This window comes from Cebus imitator, unplaced genomic scaffold (assembly GCF_001604975.1).
Source record: "Cebus imitator isolate Cc_AM_T3 unplaced genomic scaffold, Cebus_imitator-1.0 Scaffold8, whole genome shotgun sequence".
In the NCBI taxonomy this organism is placed as follows: Eukaryota; Metazoa; Chordata; class Mammalia; order Primates; family Cebidae; genus Cebus; species Cebus imitator.
The window spans coordinates 8,905,836-8,927,884 of NW_016107323.1; the positions used below are offsets into that span (position 1 = coordinate 8,905,836).

The 22,049-nt window shown below is 40.6% G+C and overlaps 1 protein-coding gene and 1 long non-coding RNA gene across 2 annotated transcripts in view; both read left to right on the plus strand.

The window, feature by feature from the left end:
• The first annotated feature begins 856 nt into the window (after positions 1-856).
• On the plus strand, positions 857-4,723 carry LOC108314028 (disintegrin and metalloproteinase domain-containing protein 1a-like). Its single transcript, XM_017542744.1, has one exon. It carries the CDS (start codon positions 1,693-1,695, stop codon positions 4,177-4,179), a length of 2,487 nt encoding a protein of 828 aa, XP_017398233.1. The 5' UTR covers positions 857-1,692; the 3' UTR covers positions 4,180-4,723.
• A 9,346-nt stretch (positions 4,724-14,069) lies between these two features.
• Positions 14,070-22,049, plus strand: part of LOC119473322 — a 13,721-nt gene continuing 5,741 nt past the window's right edge. Inside the window, exons 1-2 of the long non-coding RNA XR_005202525.1 lie at positions 14,070-14,411; positions 17,610-17,615. This is a non-coding gene — a long non-coding RNA (uncharacterized LOC119473322). The remainder of the gene's footprint in view (positions 14,412-17,609; positions 17,616-22,049) is intronic.

The window sequence follows — 22,049 nt, forward strand, 5'->3', positions numbered from 1 at the left end:
AAAATTAAAGAATTTTACATAAGAATCTTACATAAGACCATAGATGATTCATCCATTATAACAGAAGAATTTAGATACAGGTGGATTCATCTGGGGCCGATATCTGCACTATCTGCTTCTGTTTTTTTTTTTTTTTTTTTTTCAGTGAAATATGAGGCAAGAAAAAAATCAGGATAGTGAACTAACTAAAGAAATGAAGTAAGGGGTAAATTTGGAGATCAGGAATGTGCAATTAGTCTGTATAGGTCAGTCAGCATGTGGGTTTTCTGAAGACATTTTTAGCCATTGGGGCAGGCATGCAACAAGTACAAATAACACACAACAGATGATACTCTGTACCACTCATACCTGGGGGTCCTTTATTCATTCAAAATTAATTCTTCTTCATCTACTCTTAGAGATAAGGCTTCTTGTAGACCTGGTGATATCAGGATGAACAAATGCAAGTGGTCACTGAAAACATGGAGAGTATATTCTAACACAAGGGAGACTATTAAGACACCCACCTTCAATCGACATAAGTTTTTTTTTTTTTTTTTTTAGGCAGAGTCTAAGTCTGTTGTCCAGGCTGGGCTGCAATGGCATGATCTCAGCTCACTGCAACCTCCATGTCCCAGGTTCAAGCAATTCTCCTGTTTCAGCCTCCTGAGTATGAGTAGCTGGGATTACAGGCACCCGCCACCATGCCTGGCTAATTTTTTGTATTTTTAGTAGAGATGGGGTTTTGTCATGTTAGCCAGTCTGGTCTCGAACTCCCGACCTCAGGTGATCCACCTGCCTTGGCCTCCCAAAGTGCTGGGATTACAGGCGTGAGTCATTGCACCTGGCCTCATAAGAGTAATCTTATCACCTCCATATGTGAGGCTATCCCCAGGAGAGTGTAGTCCTGGAGGTACCAGCCAATGGGTCCATGATAATCCAATATAATAGAAATCTGCTCTGTTGGCATCTCCCATATACTCTTTTGGACAATGTTATAATCAGAATGTAGAAACTCAATTTTGATGATGTTAAAAAAATAGGACCACCGTGCCTTGCCCATAGTTCACCAGCCCACTAGGATCTATGTTGGGGCACAGGGTAGCCACCTCACTTGAATTTTCCAACAGCCTGGCCCCTGACATGCTGACACACATATCTATAATGCCTCACTGAGCAGAAAAGAGCACCCTGGGTAAAGATGTTCATGTGCTCAGAGCATGAATTTAAGAAGAGAGGAAATGGACAGTGGAGTATGCCCACCAGAGAGATCTCCAAGCCCCCTGATCTGGAACATTTGGAGTTAGCTGAGCAACGGACAACAGGAGGGGTGGGGGAGGGGCTGTTCCATGTAGGCCCGTTGAGAAAGGCATGAAGATTTTGTTTCCTCTTGCACAGTACAGTCCTGCATTATAGACTTTCTGGTCTTTTTGGTGATACATCTCTCCATGATGTCAACAGGACCTTAACCAGGGGAGCTGAATCTGAAGCTGAAAGAGAAAGTCATCAAGAATGGAAAATTTCTGAAAGATATGAGATAGATCCAGAAGACTAGGAAGAGACCTGGCCAGAAAGCTGGGTCTTTCAGAAGTCAAAGAAGCTTTATGCAGCCAACACAGATCTGGGGCTAGTACCTGTGTCTGAGGGTCTGCATGTCAAGGAGAGCTGCTGCTCATGGACACAAGTTGCATCATCAACTGATTCCCTGGGGCCATGTCAGTGACAGCCTCAGTGAGAGACTTTGCCTCCTTCCTGTCTTCTCTGCTGAAACTCCACGTGGTTTTGTATGAGGCTAGGAGGGTGCTTCAGACCTGGGTTCCCCAGATGAAGAGTGTGAGGCTGGGGCTAGTGCCAGGTCTTTCGTGTGTCAGGTTGGGGACCATGTTGCTGTTGGGGATAATTTTTCTCTCAAGCATATACTGTGACACGGTCTCGGTATATTACTCTTCCTATGAAATAGTCATCCCAAAGCGGCTGACGGTCAGGGGAAGTGAAGATCCAGTGGAAAAGGCATCCTATTTGCTATTTATGGAAAGCCAGAAGCACCTGGTTCACCTGAAGGTGAAGAGAAGCCATTTTGTGAATAACTTTCCAGTCTACACTTACCACAATGGCATCCTGGGGCAAGAATCACCTTTCATCTCCCATGACTGCCACTATGAAGGCTACATAGAAGGAGTGTCAGGTTCTTTTGTTTCTGTCAACACCTGTGAGGGTCTCAGGGGCATCTTGATCAAGGAGGAAAAATCTTACAGCATTGAGCCCATGGAGTCTTCAAGACGGTTTGAACATGTGTTATATACCATGGCACACCAAGCACGAGAGTCCTGCGGTGTCACTCCCACAGATAGCCATGTGGGGTCCACTAGCTGGCAACAAGGGAGCAAGAAGCCTCATGATCTACAGGCGCTGTCCTACTTGTGGTCACACCCCAAGTACGTGGAAATGTTTGTTGTGGTCAACAACCAGCGGTTCCAGATGTGGGGCAGTAACGTCAACGAGACGGTCCAGAGAGTAGTGGATGTCATTGCTCTGGCCAACAGCTTCACCAGGGGAATAAACACAGAGGTGGTGCTGGCTGGAATGGAGATCTGGACCGAGAGGGAACTAATAGAGGTCGCAGTGGACTTGCAAGTCACACTCAGGAATTTCAATCGCTGGAGACGAGAGATGCTCTTCCATCGTGCGAAGCATGACGTTGCCCACATGATCGTTGGGCATCATCCTGGACAGAATACGGGCCAGGCCTTTCTCAGTGGTGCCTGCTCAAGCGGTTTTGCGGCAGCTGTTGAGTCCTTCCATCATGAAGATGTGCTGTTGTTTGCAGCCCTCATGGTCCATGAGCTCGGGCACAACCTGGGTATTCAGCACGACCACTCGGCCTGCTTTTGTAAAGATAAGCACTTTTGCCTCATGCAAGAAAATATCACAAAAGAAAGTGGCTTCAGCAACTGCAGCTCTGACTATTTCTACAAGTTCCTTCGAGAACACAAAGGAGCCTGCTTATTTAATAAGCCATGGCCCAGGGTCCGCAAGCGTAGGGATTCTACCTGTGGAAATGGTGTGGTGGAGGACATGGAGCAGTGTGACTGTGGTCTTCTATGTCAGCATGACCCATGTTGTGAGGGTAACTGTAAACTGAAGGAGAAAGCAGAGTGCAGTGATGGACCATGTTGTTATAAGTGTAAATTTCAAAATAAGGGATATCCTTGTCGTCCTCCTAGTGATTCCTGTGACCTCCCAGAATTTTGTGATGGTACATCTGCAGTATGCCCCAACGACAGGTATAAGCAAGATGGCTCGAAATGTCATGAAATTTACCAGTGTATTAAAGGTCACTGCATGGACCCTAATAATCAGTGCACACAAGTATTTGGATATGGTGCAAAGTCAGCCTCACAGGAGTGTTACAATTCAATCAACAGCAAAGGGAACCGGTTTGGAAACTGTGGCATTCCTACCAGTGCTAGGTCACAATATGTTCAGTGTTCATCTGATAATATATTTTGTGGGAAACTTGTATGTTCAGGTATTACAGGTTTACCACAAATCAAACTCCAACATACAATGATTCAGGTCCCTCATGGAGATGAATCATGTTGGAGCATGGATGCCTATGAGACTACTGACATTCCTGATGAAGGAGATGTGTACAATGGCACTTATTGTGCACCAAACAAAGTCTGCCTAGATTCCGCCTGCACAGATAAAACCCCAGTGGTGTCTGCCTGCAACCCAGAAAAAATGTGTAATGGTAATGGAGTTTGTAACGATTTGGGGCACTGCCACTGTAATGAAGGGCATGCCCCCCCTGACTGTGCTACTGCAGGAAATGGAGGTAGTATGGACAGTGGCCCTCCTGGAAAGCCAGGTGAGATATCTCCAGGAGGTGAAAATCAAAATAAGACTCATTCCAGACGTCAAGATCTTGCTGTAGATATGATGATATTATCATTCATTATACTTTTTATAATACTATTACTAAGTGTAATTATTTGCTTGATCTGCTTGTTGAAAAAATCACCAGAGGCTGCCCCAGAAGAAGCTCCTCCACCAGCCCCAGAAACAAAGCCAGAAGCAGCAGAAGAGGCCCCAGAAGAAAAACAAGAGGAGGAAGGAGGAGAAGAAGAAGAAGAAAAGGAAGAAGAAGAAGAAGAAGAAGAAGAAGAGGAAGAAGAGGAGGATGAATCAGAGTCCTAAGATTAGAAATAGGGAGATTAAGCCAAGTATAACAAACTCCTCAAGTACTGAGTGAGAATGAGAGGTTCCGTGAAGCAAAGGTGAAATGGAAATAGATGGCTTAGTGGCTCTGACTCAGATATACTAATGTGGAAAGAAGGATTTTTCTACTTTTATTATTCATTTTAGTAATTAAATTTACATTTAATATGATAAATATTTTAGTACCTTTTGCTTTTTCACATTTCACTTGAACCATTAACATGCATCGTTGGACATCAATGTCATTGTATTTTGGGGCCAATTGTTTTAGTCATCAGAAACTTTTTCAGGACATGCTATCTTCTATTTAAGTTGTTTGACATACAGAATCATATGTACCTGAATTTATTACTATCTCAGGGATTTTCATTTTAAGTAACAACTACCTATTATATGAAGACAGTTGTTTATGTGATTGGTTGTTCTTACTTGCCCTGTAAACGTGCGTTCATCAAAGAAGGAGTCTTTAAATCCAAAAATAAACAAAACCCTATTCATATTAGAGATCTCTTCAGGTTCTACATGTTACAGTTATTGAGTCCACTTTATTCTGGGGCTCTGTGGGAGGGACTATGTCAAAGTAGAAGACCCTGATAGCATGTAGGTTAAGAAGTCAGCATTGAGGTCACCTGTTTTCCAAATCTGGCAGATGTTTAATATTATATATGTATATTTGATTTATTACTTCCCAATATTTCTAAATGCTTCTGTCTCCCTTTTTACCTAAAATACTTTTTTTCTTTGAGGCTAGCTTTTTATTTTTTTAATTTTTGAGATGGAGTCTCACTCTGTTGCCCAGGCTGCAGTGCAGTGGTGTGAGCTCAGTTCACTGCAACCTTTGCCTCCTGGGTTCAAGCGATTCTCCTATCTCAGCCTCCCAAGTAGTTGGGATTACAGGTGCATGCCATCCCACCTGGCTTATTTTTGAATTTTTAGTAGAGATGGGATTTCTCCATGTTGGCCAGGCTGGTCTCGAACTCCTGACCTCAGGTGATCTACCCACCTTGGCCTCCCAAAGTGAGGCCAGCTTTCATAGCTCTTCTGTTTTACTAATTTTCCTGGGATGAACTTCATACTCCTCAGATAACTCATGGCTGATGAACATCACCTGGAGTTAGGATTTTGTGTTTACATTAATTCTATAATAGTATACAGGCATCTACCACAGTGCTGAGTATATGTATAAAATTAAAATATTTTTGGTCAGGTGCGGTGGCTCACACCTGTAATCCCAGCACTTTGGGAAGCCGATGCAGGCAGATCACTTGAGGTCTGGAGTTTGAGACCAGTCTAGCCAACATAGTGAAATCCCGTCTCTACTAAAAATATAAAAATTACCCGGGTGTAGTAGCAGGCACCTGTAGTCCTAGCTACTTGGGAGGCTTAAGCAGGTAAATTGCTTGAACCTGGGAGGTAGAGGCTACAGTGAGCCAAGATCAGACCACTGTACTCCAGCCTGGGTGACAAAGTGAGACTCTGTCTCAAAAAAAAAATAAAATAAAATAAAGAGTATTTTTCCTCTAGTTTTCATTTTTAAAAAATTTATTTACATTAATAACTTGTTGACTGAATATCAGAAGGAACTTCTCTAGTACAGGTAATAGAGTTCTTGAGAAGGTAATTACTTCTCTGGGAAGAGAGCACAAAGCAAATACAATATTAACATTAGGCCAGCCTTGGTGGCTCACACGTGTAATCCCTGCAGTTTGGGAGGCCAAGTCGAAAGGATTAACTTGTGGCTAGGAATTCAAGACTAGCCTTAGCAACACAGTAAGACCCTGTCTCTAGAAAAAAAAATAAAAAATTAGCCAGACATAGTGGTGTGCACCTATAGTCCCAGCTACTAGGAAGGGTAAGGCAGGAGAATTGCTGAGCCCGGGAGTTTGAGGTTGCAGTGAGGTATGATACCAACACTGTACTCCAGCCAGGGCGACAGAGCAAGACTCTGTCTCAAATAAATGAAAACCATTCATTCTGTTCCAGGCCACTGTGTTAAAGCAACATTTTACATTCATTGTCTTAATTTAATCCTTCCAACTTCACCTCCATCTTGTATATGAGGAAACAGAGACTAAAGAGTTTGCTCTGGAGCTAGCCAGTAAGTGGTGGGACCTGCATCCCTACCCAGGAATGAGTGAATCTACTGCCTCATAAGCCTTTTCTTTCAGTTAAAAAAAAAAAAAAAAAAAAGTGAAGGGAAAGACATGTCCTTAATTGCCCAGAACAAAGTTGTTTCTTCAGTGACCCTAATAAAACCAAAGCCTTACAAATGGATGCTGATCTCTGTCATGAATCTACCGCATTGTGTAGTCACTATGGATTAAATTGTCTTTTCTCCCACTACATCCTGGCAACATGGGGTGGCAAGTTGGCATCATTATTCAGTTTTGTAGACCCAGCTCACTGTAGATGCTCAATAAATGCTGACCAAGTAAATGATTTAATCGAATCCAACCATCACAACTGTGGCAATATTTGTGACTTGGGCAGGATTTTTTTTTTTTTTTTTTGAGATGAGGTCTCGCTCTGTTGCCCAGGCTGGAGTACACTGGCACAATCTCGACTCACTGCAACCTATGCCTCCTGGGTTCTTGCAATTCTCCTGCCTCAGCCTCCTGGGTTCTTGCAATTCTCCTGCCTCAGCCTCCTGAGTAGCTGAGACTACAGGCGCACACTGCCACGCCCAGCTAATTTTTTTGTATTTTAGTAGAGACGGGGTTTCACCATGTTGCCCAGGCTGGTCTCGAACTCCTGAACTCAGGGAATCCACCCGCTTCAGCCTCCCAAAGTGCTGGGATTATAGGCGTGAGCCATTGTGCCCGGCCTGGGCAGGATGTTAAAAAAAAAAAATGGTGTCTAGGCAGGGTGGACGGTGGAATAGATGGCTCCACCAATCATCCTTCTTGAAACAAGGACACCAACTTGACAACCATGTATATACAAAAAAGCACATTTTTAAGAACTAAAATTCGAGAGGATAACTGGATCAAACACAGCTGACACCTGCCAACAGAGGGAGCATTTAAACCAGTCCTAGCCAGAAGGACATGATAGATCCTAGCACTGGAACCTGAGTTCCTGCAAGCCTCACTACCATGAGCTAAAGTGCTCTGGGACCCCAAAGAAACTTGAAAGGCAGTCTAGGACACAAGGACTGCAAAACCTAGGTGAGTCCTAGTGCTAAACTGGCCCTGAGAGAGTGGACTTGGTGGGGGTGGGAGGCATGGGGACATGACCTACTTTGAAACCAGCTGGGTCTGCTAAGGGCATCACCCCTCCCTTCACTCCAGGCTGCACAGCTCACAGTTGTGAGAGACTCCTCTTCCTTCCACTTGAGAAGAGGAGAGGGAAGAGTGGAAATGTCTTTGTCTTATATCTTAGATACCAGCTCAGCCACAGCAAGATAGAGCACTGGTCAGAGTTCTGGGGCCCACTTTCCAGGCCCTAATTCTGGATGACAATACTAGACATGCCCTGGGCCAGAAGGGAACCTGCTGCCTTGAAAGGAAAGACCCAGTAGGGGCAGCATTCATCACCTGCTAAATAAAGAGGCCTTGGGCCCTAAATAACCAGCAACAATACCCAGGCACTATATTGAGGGCTTTGGGTGAAAGTCTGAGATTTGCTGGCTTCAGGTGAGACTAGGCACATTCCCAGCTGTGGTGGTTATAGGGCAAGACTCCTTCTACTTGAGAAAAGCAGAGGGAAGAGCAAATGGGACTTTCTCTTACACCATAGGTACAAGCTTGGCCACAGGTGAGTAGAGTACCAAGTGGGCTGGGGTCCCCCATTCTACGACTTGGCTCTTGGACAGCATTTCTGGACCTGCCCTGGGCCAGAGGGGAACCCAGTTCCCTGAAGGGTGAGCCTTGGGCCAGACAGCATTTACCACAAGCTAACTGAAGACCCCTTGGGCCTTAAGGGAACTTCCACAGTAGTCTGGCAGTACTCCCCATGGACCCATGGTGGTGGTGACCACAGGGTAAGTCTCCTCTGCCTTTGGAAAGGGAAAGGAAGAGTGAGAAGGTCTGCCTAGTGGTTTGAGTGCCAGCTCAGCCACAGTACAATAGGATATCAGGTAGACTTCTAAGGTTTTTAAATCTAGTCCCTGGCTCATCTGGACCTACCCAGGACCCGGGGAAACTCACTGCCCTAAAGGGAAGGACACAAGCCTGGCTGGCCTTGCCACTTGCTGACTGTAGAGCCCCAAGGCCTTGAGCAAATATAGGTGGCAGCCAGGGAGTGGTTACAGCAGGCCTTGGGCAAGACTCAGTGCTGTGCTGGCTTCAGGTCTGACCCAGTACAGTCATAGTGGTGGTGGCCACATGGGTGTTTGTGTCACTGCACCCCCAGCTTTGGGTGGCTCAGAACAGAGATAGAGACTCTGTATGTCTGAGAGAAATTAAGGGAAGACACAAGCAGGCATCTGGCTGGCAATCCAGATTATCCTGGATCTTATCTAAGACAATCAAGGCAGTATCTCTATGAATCTGCAAGAACCACAACGTTACTGGGCTTGGGGTGCTCCCTAAAGCAGATACAGCTTAGATTACAACACCTAAGTCCTGACAAATATCTGGAAAGCCTTTCCAAGAAGGATAGGTATAAACAAGCCCAGACTGCGAAGACGTCAATAAATACCTAACTCTTCAATGCCCAGACACAGAAAAACATCTACAAGTATCAAGATAATCCAAGAAAATATGACCTCATCAAATGAACTAAAGTACCAGGGACCAATCCTGGAGAAACAAATATCTGACCTTTCAGACAGAGAATTCAAAATAACTGTCTGGGAGGAAACTCAAAGAAACTCAAGATAACACAGAGAAAAAGTTCAGAATTCTGTTAGATAAATTTAACAAAAAGATTGAAATAATTAAAAAGAATCAAGCAGGGCCGGGCGCGGTGGCTCAAGCCTGTAATCCCAGCACGTTGGGAGGCCAAGGTGGGCGGATCATGAGGTCAAGAGATCGAGACCATCCTGACCAACACGGTGAAACCCCATCTCTACTAAAAATACAAAAATTAGCCGGGCGTGGTGGTGTGAGCCTGTAATCCCAGTTATTCAGGAGGCTGAGGCAGGAGAATTGCCTGAACCCGGGAGGCAGAGGTTGTAGTGAGCCGAGATTGTGCCACTGCACTCCAGCCTGGTGCCTGGTGACAGAGTGAGACACTGTCTCAAAAAAAAAAAAAAAAAAAAAAAAAAAAAAAAAAAAAAAAAAAAAAAAAAAAAAAAAAAAAAAAAAAAAAAAAAAAAAAAAAAAAGAATCAAGCAGAAATTCTGGACTGAAAATGCAACAGGCATTTTGAAGAATGCATCAGAGTCTTTCAATAACAGAACTGTTTAATCAGAGGAAAGAATTAGTGAACCTGAAGACAGGCTATTTGAAAATAAACAGCCAAAGAAGCAAAAAGAAAAAGAAAAAAGGAAGCATGCCTACAGGATCTAGAAAATCGTCTCAAAAGGGCAAATCTGAGTTTTTGGCCTTAAAGAGGAAGTAGAGGAAGAGATAGGGGTAAAGTTTATTCAAAGGGATAACAGCAGACAACTTCTCAAACCTAGAGAAAGGTATCAATATCCAACTACAAGAAAGTTGTAGAACACCAAGCAGATTTAACCCAAAGAACACTACCTCAAAGTTTTTAATACTCAAACTCCCCAAAATCAAGGATAAAGGATCCTACAAACAGAGAGAGAAAACAAACAAATCAGGACAGTCTTCCTCAGCCTCATGGACTGCTGGGGTTGGGGCTAGGAAAATCAATCTTTTTTAATAAAAAAAGAAAGAAAGAAAGCAAACAAACAAAAAATATACAGTGGAGCTCCAATACTTCTGACCACAGATTTCTCAGTGGAAACCTTAGAGGCCAGAAGAGAGTGGCATGACATATTCAAAGTTCTGAAGGAAAAAACTTTTACCCTAGAATAGTATATCTAGTGAAAACACCCTTCAAATATGAAGGAGAACTACTTTTCCAAACAAAAGCTGAGGGGTTTCATCAATACCAGACCTGTCCTACAAGAAATGCTTTCAAGGGAGTACTTCAATCAGAAAGAAAAGGATATTAATGAGCAACAACTAATCACTCTGAGGTATAAAAACTTACGGTAATAGTAAATACACCGAAAAACACAGAATATTATAACACTGTAATGGTGGTGTATAAACTACCCTTATCTTAAGTAGAAAGAATAAATAATATAACATCAAACATAATAACAACAACAACTTTTCAAGACATAGCATAGTAACATATAAATAGAAACAACAAAAAGTTAAAAAGCAGTGGTATGAAGTTAAGGTATAGAGTTCTTATTAGTTTTCTTTTTGCTTGTTTATACAAACAGTGTTAAATTTTTATCAGTTTAAAATAATGGGTTATAAGATAGTGTTTGCAAGCCTCATAGTAACCTCAAACCAAAAAACATACAATAGATACACAAAAAATAAAAAGCAAGAAACTAAAGAATATTATTATATATTTTATATATATATATCCTCTTTTCTGCTTGTATAATATAATAATAACTATTATTATTATTATTTGAGACAGAGTCATGCTCTGTCACCCAGGCTGCAGTGCAGTGGTGCGATCTCAGCTAACTGCAACCTCCGCTTCCTGGGTTCAAGCAATGCACCTGCCTCAGCCTCCCAAGTAGCTGGGATTACAGGCACCCACCACCATGTCCAGCTAATTTTTATTATTTCTAGTAGAGGCAGGGTTTCTCCATGTTGACCAGGCTGGTCTCAAACTCCTTACCTCAGGTGATCTGCCTGCCTCGGCCTCCCAAAACACTGGGATTACAGGTGTGAGCCACTGTGTCTGGCCACAAGAAACTAAATTATATCATCAGAGAAAAGCACCTTTACCAATAAAAGAACACAGGAAGGAAAGAAAGAAGGAAAAGAAGACAAAACCACCAGAAAACAAATAACAAAATTGGAGAGGTAAGTCCTTACTTATCAATGATAACACTGAATGTAAATGGACTAAACTCTCTAATAAAAAGACATGGAATGGCTAAATGGGTAAAAAAAAAGCAAGATATATTGATTTTTTTGCCTACAAGAAACATACTTCACCAATAAAGACACAAATAAACTGAAAGTAAAGAGATGGAAAAAGATATTCCACGCCAATGGAAACTAAAAAAGGGCAGGAATAGCTATACTTGTATCAGACAAAACAGATTTCAAGACAAAAAAATTAAGAAGAGACAAAGAAGGACACTACATAATGATAAAGGGGTCAATTCAGCAAGAGGATATAACAGTTTTAAGTATATATGCATCCAATACTGGAACACCCAGATATATAAAGCAGATATTATTATCGCTAAAGAGAGAGATAGACTCCAACACAATAATAGCTGGAGACTCTGACACCCTACTTTCAGCACTGGACAGATTTTCCAGATAGAAAGTCAACAAAGAAACATCAGACTTAATTTCCACTATAGATCAAATGGATCTAATAGATATTTACAGAACATTTCATCTAATGGTTACAGAGTACATGTTCTTTTCCTCAGCACATGCATCATTCTAAAGGATGACCATATGTTAGGTCACAAAAAATGTCTTAAGACATTCAAAAAAACTGAAACAATATTAAGCATCTTCTCTTACCACAATGGAATAAAACTAGAAATTAATAACAAGAGGAATTCTGGAAACTACACAAATACATGGAAATGTTCCTGAATGACTAGTAGGTCAATGAGGAAATTAAGAAGGAAACTGAAAAACTTCTTGAAGTAAATGATAATGGAAACACAGCATACCAAAACCTATGGGATATAGCAAAAGCAATACTAAGAGCAAAGTTTATAGTTATACAAGTGTTTGCATATAAAAGAAGAAAAACTTCAAATAAAAAAAACTAATGATACACCTTAAAGAACTAGAAAAGCAAGGGCAAACCAAAGTAAAAATTAGAAGAAAAGAAATAATAGGCCTTGCATGGTGGCTTATGCCTGTAATCCTAGCACTTTGGGAGGCTGAGGTGGGTGGATCACTTGAGCCCAGGAGTTCAAGACCAACCTGGGTAACATGGTGAAACCTTGTCTCTACTAAAAGTACAAAAATTAGCCAGATGTGGTGGCACGTGCCTGTAATCCCAGGTATTTGGGAGGCTGAGACATGAGAATTGCTTGAATCTGGGAAGCAGAGGTTGCAGTGAGCCAAGATTGTGCCACTGTACTCTAGCCTGGGTGACGGAGTGAGACTCTGTCTTAAAAAAAGAGGAAGAAGAAGAAAGAAGAAGAAGAAGAAGAAAAGGAGGAGGAGGAGGAGGAGGAGGAGGAGGAAGAAAGAAGAAAGAAGAAGAAAGAAGAAGAAGAAAGAAGAAAGAAGAAGAAAGAAGAAGAAAGAAGAAGAAGAAAGAAGAAGAAGAAGAAAAGAAGAAGAAGAAGAAGAAGAAGAAGAAGAAGGAGAAGGAGGAGGAGGAGGAGGAGGAGGAGGAGGAGGAGGAGGAGGAGGAGAAGAAAGAAGAAGAAGAAAGAAGAAGAAGAAGAATGAAAGAAAGAAAGAAAGAAAGAAAGAAAGAAAGAAGAAGAAAGAAAGAAGAAAAAGAAGAAGAAGAAGAAGAAGAAGAAGAAGAAAGAAGAAAGATGAAGAAGAAGAAGAAAGAAGAAGAAGAAAGAAAGAAGAAGAAGAAAGAAAGAAGAAAAGGAAGAAGAAGAAATAATAAAGATCAGAGAAGAAATAAAATTAAAATAAAATAATATAAAAGATCAATGAAACAAAAAGTTGTTTTTTAAAAAGTTAAAAAAAATTGACAAACTTTTGATGAGACTAAGAAAAAAAGACAGAAGTCCCAAGTGAATAAAATCAGAGATGTAAAAGGAAACTTTACAACTGACACTACAGAAATTCAAAGGATTATTAGTGTCTACTATGAGCAACTATATTACAATAAATTGGAAAATCTAGAATAAATGGACAAATTCCTTACCAAGATTGAGCCATGAAGAAATCCAAAACCTGAGCACGCCAATAACAAGTAACAAGATTGGAGCTGTAATAAAAAGTCTCCCTGTAAGGAAAAACCTGGGACTGGGTATGGTGGCTCATACCTCTAATCCCAGCACTTTGGGAGGCCAAGGCAGGTGGATCACCTGAGGTCAGGAGTTCAAGAGCAGCCTGACCAATATGGTGAAACCTTGTCTCTACTAAAACCACAAAAAATTAGTTGGGCATGGTGGTGTGTGCCTGTAATCCCAGCTACTCGGGAGGCTGAGGCAGGAGAATTGCTTGAACCTGGGAGGTGGAGGTTGCAGTGAGCCAAGATAGCGCCACTGTACTCCAGCCTGGGCAATAAGAGTGAAACTCCATCTCAAAAAAGAAAAAGAAATAAAAAAATAAAAAGAAAAGCCTGGGACTCAATGGCTTCACTGCTAAATTCTACCAAACATTTAAAGAAGACCTAATATCAATCCTACTCAAACTATAGAGGAGGAAGGGATACTTCCAAACTCATTCTACAAGGCCAGTATTATCCTGATGCCAATAACCAGACAAAGACACATCAAGAAAAAGAAAGAAAGAAGAAAGGAAGAAAAAGAGAGAGAGAAGGGGAAGGTAGGGAGAAAGGAAGATAGGAAGGGAAGGAAGGTAGGAAGGAAGGAAGGAAGGAAACTACAGGCACTGGTCTCTAATGAATATCAGATATCAGACATCTCTGATGAATATCTCATAAAAATCCTCAACAAATTACCAGCAAATTTAATTCAACAATACATTAAAAAGATTATTTATTGTGAACAAATAGGATTTATCCCTGGGATGTGAGGATGGTTCAACATATGTAAATCAATCAATGTGATACATTATATCAACAGAATGAAGGACAAAATCCATATAGTCATTTCAATAGATGCTGAAAAAGCACTTGATAAAGTTCAGCATACCTTCATGATAAGAACTCTTATCAAAAAACTAGGTATAGATGGAACATATCTCAACATAATAAAAACCATATACCGCATACCACAGACCTACAGCTAGTATCATACTGAATGAGGAAAAACTGAAAGCCTTTCCTCTAAGATCTGGAACATGACAAGAATGCCCTCTTTCATCAATGTTATTCAATATAGTGGTGGAAGTCCTAGCTAGAGCAATCAGACAAGAGAATGAAATAAAGGGCATCCAAAATGGAATGGAAAAAGTCAAATTATCCTTGTTTGCAGATGATATGATCTTGTATCTGGAAAAACCTCAAGCCTCCACAAAAAACTATTAAAACTGATAAATTCAGTAAAGTTGTAGGATACAAAATCAACATAAAAAATCCGAAGCATTTCTATATGCAATAGTGAACAATCTGAAAAAGAAATAAAAAAGTAATCCCATTTATAATAGCCGCAAATAAAATTACATACCTAGGAAATAATGTAACTAAATAAGTGAAAGATCTCTGTAATAAAAACTATAAAACACTGTTGAAAGAAATTGAAGAGGACACCAAAAAATGGACAGATATTCCATGTTCATGGATTGGAAGAATCAATACTGTTAAAATGTCCACACTATCCAAAGCAATCTACAGATTCAATGCAATCCCTATCAAAATACCAAAGACATTCTTCACAGAAATAGAAAAACAAATACTAAAATTTATATGGAACCATAAAAGACCCAGAATAGCCAAAGCTATCCTAAGCAAAGAGAATAAATCTGAAAGAATCACATTATCTGACTTCAAATTATCCCCTATAGAGCTATAGCAACCAAACCAGCATGATACTGGCATAAAAACAGATACACTGACCAATGGAACAGAATAGAGAACCCAGAAACAAATTCACACACCTAGTGAACTAATTTTCGACAAAGGTGCCAAGAACAGGGAAAGACAGTCTCTTCAACAGATGGTGCTGGAAAACTGGATATTCATATGCAGAAGACTGAAACTAGACCCCTATCTCTTGCTATATACAAAAATCAAATCAAAATGCATTAAACACTTAAATCTAAGACAATAAACTATGAAACAACTACAAGAAAACATGGGGGAAAATAACCAGGACACCACTCTGGGCAAAAACTTCTTGAGTATACCCTACAAACACAGGCAACCAAAGAGAAAATGGACAAATGGGATCACATCAAGTAAAGAAGCTTCTGATGATCAATGGAAACAATCAACAAAGTGAATAGACAACCCGTAGAATAGGAGAAAATATTTGCAAACTATCCACCTGACAAAGGTTAATAACCAGGGTATATAAGAAACTCAAACAACTCCATAGGAAAAAATCTTATAATCTGATCAAATAGGCGAGAAATTTAAACAGACATTTCTCAAAAAAAGACACACAGATGGCAAACATGCATATGAAAAAGTGACTGTTCACTAATCATCAGAGAAATGCATATCAAAACTACAATGAGATATCGTCTCATCCCAGTTAAAATGGCTTATATCCAAAAGACAGGTAATAACAAATACTGGCTAGGATGTGGAGAAAAAGGAGCCCTTCTACACTGTTGGTGGAAATGTAAATTAGGACAACCACTATGGAGAACAGTTTGGAGGTTCCTCAAAGAACTAAAACTAGAGCTACCATATGACTCAGGAATCTCACTGCTGAGGTATATACAGGAAAGTAAGGAAATCAGTATATTGAAGAGATATCTGCTGCAGTCCTATGTTTGTTGCATCACTGTTCACAATAGCCAATATTTGGATGCAACCTAAGTGTCCATCAACAGATGAATAGATAAAGAGAATGTGGGCTGCGTGCAGTGGCTCATGCCTGTAATCCCAGCACTTTGAGAGACTGAGATGGGTTAATTGCTTGAGTGCAGGAGTTTCAGACCAGCCTGGGAAACATGGCAAAAACCTGTCTCTACAAAAAATTAGCCAGAAGTGGTGGCATGTGCCTACAGTCCTAGTTACTTGGGAGGCTGAGGTGGGAGAATCACCTGAGCCCCAGAAGTTGAGACTGCAGTACATGTACACAACAGGGTATTATTTGGCCATAAAAAGGAATGAGATCCTATCATTTGCAACAACATGGATGGAACTGGAGATCATTATGTTAAATAAAATAAGCCAGGCACAGAAAGACACACACATCACACATTCTCACTTATTTGTGGGATCTAAAAGTTAAAACAATTGAACTCTTGGAGACAGAAACTACAAAGATAGCTACCAGAGGCTGGGAAGGGTAGCTGGAGGTGGGGGAAAGTAGGGATGGTTAATGGGTACAAAAATATATAAAGAATGAATAAGGCCTACTATTTGATAGCACAACAGGGTGAGTATAGTCAGCTATAATTTCATTGTACATTTAAAAGTAACTAAGAGTATAACTGGATTGTTTATAACACAAAGGATAAATGTTTGAGGGGAGAGATACCCCATTCTGCATGAGATAATTATACATTGCATGCCTGTATCAAACCATTTGACGTACCCCATAAATATGTACATCTACTATGTACCCACAAAAATTAGAATTAAAAAAATTAATCAACTGCTTTGGAGATTTTTTTTAAAAAAAGATAGATGAGGTCTCATTCTACTGTGCAGGGTGGAGTACAGTGGCACAATCACAGCCCTCAAAATCCTGGGCTCAAGCAAGCCTCCCACTTCAGCCTCCCGAGTAGTTGGGACTATAGGCATCTGCTACCACACTGTGCTGAGTATTTTTATTTTTAGAGATGGAGGTCTATATTACTCAGACTAGTCCTTAACTCCTGGCCTCAAGTGATTCTGCCACCTTGGCCTCCCAAAATATTGGGATTATAGGCATTAGCCACTGTGCCCAGCCAGGCAGGATGCTTTTTGCCAGTCCACAGCCACTGCACAATCCAAAATCTTGTTCAGATACCATATTGTTAATTTTATAAAGCTCATGAATTTTGAATGTTTATAAAGCCCAAACTCCAGCCAAAAAAGGCTGAAGCCCTTTAGGGTAGACTGTGGCCAGGAAGGATGAGTTTTAATGGGGGAAGGAATGAGCAGGTACATGGAACCTGGGATCTTAAATGTCCAGGTTCAAGAGTCAGAGTTCCCTTAAGCATGAGCGACAAGAGTCTGTTCTGCTTGGTATGTGGCTGCTTCTAGGAAGTATAGCTTTTCTCCTGGTTCCTCTTCCCAGTGTGTTGGGAAATGATGAGGAAGTTTATGTGTTGCCATTGGTAGTCACTTGTGACCCAGCCACGTGCTGCCCCAGGAGACTCTGGTGTTGAACTGGTGACTTCTTGCCATCCTTTACCTGCCTTCTGTGGATCGCTTTTGTCTTCTCTACACTGCCTCAGGCCAGGAGAACCAGGTTCTTCTTTTACTTACCCAAAGCACAGCCAAGTCCAGGCTCTAGATTTTTATCTAGACTTGAGGAAAACAAAGGGAATGACATGTGGGAAAGAAAACACATTTGGATGTTATAGATATTAGTGTTCTTGGAGCCCAGGGGCCAAGCCCCTTCCTGGAGGACTTGGATTGGCTATCTTTCTCCTTGGCCCCAACCTGACATCTTTTCTTGTCCCTTTAGGAATGTCTGATGGAAGCTCCTCCTAACCTGGGGTCATACTCCATTTCATTCTCTGGGCTCAGTGAGAGGAAAAAAAAAAATTTTTTTTAATAATTTACTGAAAACCCAGATCACATCATCATAAATTCAGGTGGGTGCAATTCTGCCCAAAATGAAGGCAAAGTGTTACACTAATTTCAAAAAATGTTTGCCTCTTGTTCCCCCAGACTTCATTCTTGATTTTGTAATTTTCTGTGGGCAAGCTCTTGGAGAGGGGCACAAAAGTCTGACTGAAGTATTTTCTGAAGAAAGAAAAACGGCAGTCTTCCTCCACTAATGAGAATGTAAACTGTTGAACAACTGTAAAATGTTTTCATTCTGCTTTTAGACACAAAGCTTTCAAAAATTTTGAGGTCTTTTAGCACATCCCCATTGTATATGTAATATGGCTCCAGGTAATCACTCTGCCATGGGGAGAAAATCTTCCATAACTCTCCCCCATATATACGTACACTCCACCACCTTGTCGTGTTAGGGAAAATCTCTCTACTTCCAGAGGTTGCTGGGGAGGGAAGGAGATGAAATAGTTTGACCTTGACCCTAGCTGTGAGATAGATCCTACGTCTTTGAAACCTGTGACATAATGAACTGTAAGTATAGACATTTCAAATCCTCGGCAGTTTTTGTTTAATAAGAGATGGAGGCAAAATTTGCCTCTTTTTTTGTGGAAGAACATTTTTTTGAGATTTTATTTATGTTAAGGTAGACCTCAAGTCCTACTCTTTACTAGGGTGATTGAAACAGGATTTATACAGCTCAACCCAATTTGCGGCCAAATTGTTTTCAGTGTAGGCCAAGTGCCATCCACGCAAATCCCCTGTAATGTTGATCACTGAAAAGCAAGGATTCTGGCAAAAAAAAAAAAAAAAGCTAAAAATTAGGGCCCTAGGCTTTGTTAAAGGTGGTCCAAGTAAAGGACTGAGGTACAAGAATGCTGGAAGGTAACCCTCCTGGCAGACTATCACCTAGGGAGTCTTGATCCCTTGACATTGAGCATCCATTGTCCATTTTCTGAATTGTAATCCCTGCTATTTTTGGAAAGCCAGACACAAATAGTTTTGCAAAATGGGATCCTGTCCTACATACTCCTTTTGTTTTGGATGTTCCACCTTTAATAAAATGTGCCTTCATTTCTTTCACTTGTCATTCCCTCTTTCTACTCCCTTCACTGACAGCAGTTCTTCCTGCTTTTGTTGTTAGAAATCACTGTGAGGCTAGGGCACAGCTATCCATGTCATTTTCCATGCTCAGATAATTATATATAGGTGTTTGGGAGAAATCTCTTAAAATGAGCTCACATTATCTACATTCCTTTGAATCTTGATTTTCTTTGAATAGCGGCAAGCTCACCAGGTCATCCTGCATATTTCTTTTTTTGTTTGTTTTTTAGATGGAGTCTCCCTCTGTCACCAGGCTGGAGTGCGGTGGCACGATCTCGGCTCACTGCAACCTCCAGCTCCTGGGTTCAGGCAATTCTCCTGCCTCAGCCTCCTCAGTAGCTGGGACTACAGGTGTGTGCCACCACACCCAACTAATTTTTTTGTATTTTTAGTAGAGACTTTAATTTTTTTATAGATACTTTTTAATTTTTTAATTTTTTTGTAGACTTTTATTTTTAGTAGAGACTTTTTTGTTTTATTTTTAGCCATTAAAAATTGCCATTTTTAATTTTTATTTTTTTGTAGACTTTTTATTTTTTTATTTTTATTTTTTTTTTACTTTATTTAATGAACATCATTCACAGACTTTTATTTTTAGTAGAGACTTTTTTGTTTTATTTTTAGCAATTAAAAATTAGCCAGGCATGGTGGCCTGTGCTTGTAGTCCCAGCTACTCGGGAAGCTGAGACGGGAGAATCAGCTGAGTCCAGGTCAAGTCAAGTCCATAGTGAACCGTGATGGTGCCACTGCACTCTAGCCTGGGCTACAGAGTGAGACTCTGTCTCAAAAAAAACAAAACAAAACAAACACCAAAAAAATTAATGTGACCTCAGTTCATTTATTTTCTCATTGACTTCATTCTTTAAATGTAAACATTTACTTCTAAGAAATATTTATATGCTAGGGACTAAATGGCTAAAGATAAAAAGCACAGGTTCTGGATGTAGAGAAATTAGAACCCACATGCATTGCTGGTGTGAATGTAAAATGGCGCAGCCACTTTGAATCAAAGGTTGGTAGTTTCTTAAAATGCTAAATAAATACAGTTATCCTACGACCTAGCACTTCCACTCATATATGCATAATATACCCAAGAAATACAAAAACATATCCATACAAAAACTTGTACCTAAGTATTTATAGCACATTATTTATACATTAAATGAAAATAATCCAAATGTCTATCGTCAAGTGAAATGTAGTATATCCATACAATGGACCAATATTCAGCAATAAAAAGGAATGAGCTGAGCTGGGCACAATGGCTCATGCCTGTAATCCTAGCACTTTAAGAGATCAAAGCGGGAGGACTGCTTTAAGCCAGAAGTTCCAGACCAGCCTAGACAACATAGTGATATCCTGTCTCTAAAAAAATTTTAAAACGTAACAGTTTGTGGTGGCATGCACCCAGCTATTTAAGAGGCTGAGGTGGGAGAATCTTTTTTTTTTTTCTTTTTGGAGATGAAGTCTTGCTCTGCCACTTAGACTGGAGTACAGTGACAAGATCTCAGCTCACTGCAACCTCTGCCTCCCAGGTTCAAGTGATTCTCCTGCCTCAGCCTCCCAAGCAGCTGGGATTACAGATGTGCACCACCACGCTCAGCTAATTTTTGTATTTTTAGTAGAGATGAGGTTTCACCATGTTGGCCAGGCTGGCCTTCAACTTCTGAGCTCAAGTAATCCGCCCTCCTCGGCCTCCCAAAATACTGGGATTACAGGCATGAGCCACTGCGCCTGGCTGGGAGAATCTCTTGAGCCCAGGAGTTTGAGGCTGCAGTGAGCCATGACTATACTACTGGACTCCAGTCTGGGTGACAGAGTGAAACCCCAACTCTTAAAAAAAAAAAAAAAAAGAAATGAAATATTAACATAGGCTACAATGTGGATGAACTTGAAAAATATCATGCTAAATTTAAAAAGCCAGTCACTAAAAGCCACATCTTATATGATTTTATCTATACTAGATGTCCAGAACTGGCAAATCTACAGAGACAAAAAGATTAGTGATTGCCTACAACTAGGTTGTGAGAAGCTGAGGGAAAGAATGGGAAGTGACTGCTGATCAGCACAGGTTTCTTTTTGGAGTGATAGAAATGCTGTAAAATTAGATTGTGGTGATGGTTGCACAATCTGAAAATACTCTAAAAATCATCTTAAATGGGTGAATTCTGTAATATGTAAGTTATGTACCATAAAGCTATTTTTAAAAGTAAAACAACATGAATTAGGCTAAAGTCCACTTTTATGACTAATGCTAACCTCAAACTTTTCCCAGTCTCCTCACAGGGAACCATTATTATCAGTTTAGTGTATTTGTTTCCAGATTTTTTTTCTGAGTAGAAAATATACAGTACTGCTAAATCAATTCTAAGCAAAAAGAACAAAGCAGGACGCATCACACTATTGGAATTCAAACTATACTACAAGGCTACAGTAATCCAAACAGCATGGTACTGGTGCCAAAACAGAGATATAGACCAATGGAACAGAACAGAGGCCTTGGAGGCAACAGAACATATCTACAACCATCCGATCTTTGACAAACCTGACAAAAACAAGCAATGGGGAATGGATTCCCTGCTTAATAAATGGCGTTGGGAAAACTGGCTAGCCATGTGCAGAAAGCAGAAACTGGACCCCTTCCTGACACCTTACACCAAAATTAACTCCAGAAGGATTAAAGACTTAAACATAAGACCTAACGCCATAAAAACCCTAGAAGAAAATCTAGGCAAAACCATTCAGGACATAGGCATAGGCAAGGACCTCGTGACCAAAACACGAAAAGCATTGGCAACAAAAACCAAAATAGACAAATGGGACCTAATCAAACTCCACAGCTTCTGCACAGCAAAAGAAACAGTCATTAGAGTGAATCGGCAACCAACAGAATGGGAAAAAATTTTTGCAGTCTACCCATCTGACAAAGGGCTGATATCCAGAATTTACAAAGAATTAAAACAGATTTACAAGAAAAAAACAAACGAGCCCATTCAAAAGTGGGCGAAGGATATGAACACACACTTTACAAAAGAAGACATATATGAGGCCAACAAACATATGAAAAAATGCTCATCATCACTGGTCATTAGAGAAATGCAAATCAAAACTACATTGAGATACCATCTCACGCCAGT

Excerpts from the sequence above, each read along its gene's own strand:
- LOC108314028 (XM_017542744.1), top strand. The coding sequence starts at position 1,693 with ATGTCAGTGACAGCCTCAGTGAGAGACTTTGCCTCCTTCCTGTCTTCT.